The sequence below is a fragment of the Dama dama genome, chromosome 9 (assembly GCF_033118175.1).
Source record: "Dama dama isolate Ldn47 chromosome 9, ASM3311817v1, whole genome shotgun sequence".
NCBI classification, from domain to species: domain Eukaryota; kingdom Metazoa; phylum Chordata; class Mammalia; order Artiodactyla; family Cervidae; genus Dama; species Dama dama.
The window spans coordinates 12,998,956-13,003,167 of NC_083689.1; the positions used below are offsets into that span (position 1 = coordinate 12,998,956).

At 38.6% G+C, this 4,212-nt stretch overlaps 1 protein-coding gene across 1 annotated transcript; it reads right to left on the reverse strand.

Moving 5' to 3' along the window:
* Nucleotides 1–1,004: 1,004 nt before the first annotated feature.
* On the reverse strand, nucleotides 1,005–1,958 carry LOC133061592 (olfactory receptor 7A17-like). The gene has a single exon (XM_061149563.1). The coding sequence runs from the start codon at nucleotides 1,956–1,958 to the stop codon at nucleotides 1,005–1,007; it is 954 nt and encodes a 317-aa protein (XP_061005546.1).
* Between the last annotated feature and the right edge of the window lie 2,254 nt (nucleotides 1,959–4,212).

Here is a 4,212-nt window from a genome sequence, read left to right on the forward strand (position 1 = left end):
TCACTCTACCTAAGACCTAAGTACATGGCATGCTATGTACACTCCAGGATTGGTGATTACAAACTTTGTGGTTTTTTTTTTTTGTTAAGTTTCCCAATAGATATTGCTGAGAGGCATCTTTCAATCATAATAAATACCAGAAGAACCTGTCCAGTAGCAGCATAAACTTGGTCAGGAAGATGCCTGTGTTTTCTTGAAATAAGTAATACAAGCCAGGTGAGCACCTCAGACACTCCTAGCCAAGAGTATCACTATCAGTAGGCTTGGACTTAAATGGATTAATGTTCAAATCTACATGGTAAAGAACAGAAGTTAAAGTGGCAATAGAAAAATAATGGATTAAAGTAAAATCTGTAGCTTCATATTTTCCTCTACAATGAAATAACATAAATGGCTTTAGTTGCCAAGTCTAGTTTGTTTTCCCCATGTAAGTAATACACTCATACAGAAAACAAAAGTAAAATTACTTGGTATGATATGTGTCATTGAGAAATAATTTTTAAGGAATGGACTTCCCTGGTGGATCAGTGATAAAGAACCCATCAGTCAACACAAGAGATGCATGTTCAATCCCTAGTCTGGGAAGATGCCCTGGGAAAGGAAATGACAACCCATTTCTCAGTATTCTTGCCTGGGAAATCCCATGGACAGAGGAGACTGGCAGGCTACATACAGTCCATGAGGTTGCAAAGAGTCAAACACAACTGAGTGACTAAACAATAACAATTTTTAAATGATCCAGTTTGCCCCAGGTAAGATACTGAAATCTTCAAATGTTCTTGGCCCAAAATTGAGAAAAAACTTTGTGACTGCATGATTATGAACAAAGGGAAAGTTGTCTATGTAGCAGACAGATCTGAAACTTAATAAAGTGAGTGACAAATTGTGTAGAGGAGTTAAATCCAAAGAAATGAAAATTCCAGGTTATAAATAGGAGTAGCAAGTTCTACTTTAGCAATCTGATTAAGGAAAAGGCTTTGAGTCCTATAGTCATGGGTACTTCTTCAGCCCAGGGACAATTGGCCCGTATAGAGGGCCATGCCAACGATTCTTCTCAGAGCCCTCCTTAGGTCTTTGTTCCTCAGACTGTAGATGAAGGGGTTCAGCATGGGTGTGACCACAGTGTACATCACCGAGGCTGTGGCACTTGACTGTGAGCTGTGGGTAGTACCAGAGCTGAGATACACTCCTAAGGCTGTACAGTAAAATAAGGAGACAACTGAGAGGTGAGACGCGCAGGAAGAAAATGCTTTGTATTTCCCCTGAGCTGATGAGATTCTTCGTATGGAGGAAACTATCCTAGAGTAGGAGTAGAGGATACCAGTGAGGGAAACACTGCCTAGCAGCACAGATGCAAAATACAGAACAATGTCATTAAGAAAGGTGTCAGAACAGGCGAGTTGAACCACCTGAGTAATCTCACAGAAAAAGTGGGGGATTTCCATGTCTGTACAGAAGGACAGCCACAACACCATTAAGCTCTGTAACAAGGAATTCAGGACACTCATCATCCAGGACATCAGAGCCAGCAGTCCACAGGCCCGGGGGTTCATGATGATTGTGTAGTGCAGAGGATGACAGATGGCCACGAAGCGGTCATAGGCCATCACGGTCAGGAGGAAGATCTCCATTGTGGCAAAAAGCAGGAAAAAGTGTATCTGGGTGATGCAGCCTCCATAGGTTATTACTTTGTTCTCTGTCTGTATATTCTTCAGCATCTTTGGGATGGTGGTGGAGGTGAAGCAGATGTCTACAAAGGACAGGTTGGAGAGAAAGAAGTACATGGGGGTGTGGAGGTGGGGGTCTGAGCTGACAGCCAGGATGATGAGCAGGTTTCCAATCACAGTGATCAGGTACATGGAGAGGAAAAGTCCAAATATAAGGGGCTGAAGTTCTATTTTCTTTGATAATCCCAGAAGAAGAAATTCTGAAATTTGTGTCTCATTCCCTGGCTCCATGTGGTGAACTTGACAGGCAGAAAAGACAAAATACTGCAGCTAATTTTCTCAAAGATTGGCATTTCAGACACAGTTGAAATTCTATGATTTATATTTTGCACTCAAAAATCCATATCCATAGTTTTTTATGGAATTTCCATTTTGAGGGATCCCTGGTGCCATCTCAGAATAGGAATGCCTATTCCACATTGCTTTTCCTCTAGTAGTCATGTACTCTACACTGTTAGTGAGAAATTCAGAATGCCTCGAACATAGTAAAGGTGTTTTGGTTTACTTTGTTCAGCTCTATGTGTGTTTGTTGGCATATGATGCATGTGTATTTTTTGTTTAAATGTGCATGCATGCTGGATCACATGTAAGAGGTATGTTTTGCTCTAGGATATAGTCCAAAATATTTCTAAGCAATTGCAGTCATTGAGGAATAGTTTGTTTTTTGTTTGTTTGTTTTTTAAAAGACAAGTTCCTGCCGAGGGAAAAGCAATATGAATAAAGAGTTCTGCAGAAGAGACAGGTTGCAGAGAGAACAGCAGCAAGGTGTTCAGACTCAAGGGACCACAGCTTCTTCCTCCATTAAAATGTGAGAAACAGATGGGCAGGGACCTCACCTGCTCTGTTCACTCTGTGGTTTCACCAGTGTATGTATAGACAAAGAAACACATTTTTAGAAAATGAAATTTATAAAATAAAAAGAATGGCACTGGAAATAAAACCTATTTAAACTATAGTGCATTGGAAACAACTTGGCAAAACAAAATTGAACTAAAAATTAAAATGAAATTAGGATAAAAAAAGATGAAATTATGAAAGTAAAATATAAAATAACTACAGTCACACTAATACTAATTTTGTATATAATTGAAATGGACAAGCGAATGAAATATATATTTTTAAAAAATGTAGTGTGGGGAACAGTGGGTTTCCCTATGGCTCAGATGGTAAAGATTCTGCCTGCATTGCAGATCTCTGGCTTGGAAGATCCCCTGGAGAAGGAAATGGTAACCCACTCCAGTATTCTTGCCTGGAGAATTTCATGGACAGAGGAGCCTGGTGGGCTACAGTCCATGGAGTTGCAAAGAGATGGACATGGCTGAGTGACTAACACACCCACACACACACAGGGGAAGCAGTAATTAAAATTGTAATTTCAGTCAGTATAAATATATATGTATTTAAACATCCTTATGAGAAATGTATGTGATCTTTGTTGAATGTAAAAGAATATGTTCCACAAGATGGCAGCACTTGATTAATATTTTAGAAATAGATCTACTGAAGGCAAAAGGTAGCAGTAAGAAAAAAAATAAGTGAATAACAAGCAATGGAAACATATACATTACCGTATGTAAAATAGATCACCAGTGGGTATTTGCTGTATGATGCAGGGAACCCACAGCTGGTGCTCTGTGACAACCTAGAGGGCTGTGATGGGGTGGGAGGTGGGAGGGAGGTTCAAGAGAGAGGGGACATATGTATACCTATGGCTGATTCGTGTTGATGTATGGCAGAACCCAACACAATATTGTAAAGCAATTATCCTTCAACTAAAAATAAAAAAGAGAATAAAAGTAAAAAAAGAAGCAATGAATCTAAAGTTTTTTTTTTTTTTTTACACTACTGTAAATGTAGAACTTTCTAATGTTTAAAGAGCAATGGGAGGAAAGAAGAAATGTGACCAACTGATAGATTTGACCACTCGCAATTTATAAACACTCACACACCCAACAAATACATTACACATACACACAAGGATTAAATGGAAATTAGCAAAGTCTTTCAAAAATTATAATTGTTTGAAAGAATGCATAAAACATTAAAAAAGAGAGACTGGAATAGGGAATTCAGACCAGGGTTAGCAGTTTTGGGTGAAACGGTGTCTGATATACCTGTGATGGGAAGGGAAAGAGTGAGGAGAGAGAAGTTGCATGTATTTCTTTTTTTTAGCAAGAAGACTCCTCATGGTATTTAAAATACGTTTCATTCTCCCCTTCTTCTGCAGGATGGAATACAGTTCCTGGGCTTTTATCTCACAGCTTGAGATGAAATAAATTATAAAGGAAATTATACAGCAAAAAAGAAGGAAAAGAAAAAAAAGAAACAGAAAAAATAACAGCATTCAAGTACCAGTAAGTAAAACAAAAAACATGCAGAAACAGTTTTCAGTACAGAAAATAAAGGGCTCAAAAATCCCTAAATATATTCAGCCTCGCATGTAATGAAATAATTGTGAAGCAAGGCCCTTTACCATATGACCGTT

Coding starts and splice junctions, on each gene's coding strand:
- LOC133061592 (XM_061149563.1), bottom strand. CDS start 1,958: ATGGAGCCAGGGAATGAGACACAAATTTCAGAATTTCTTCTTCTGGGA.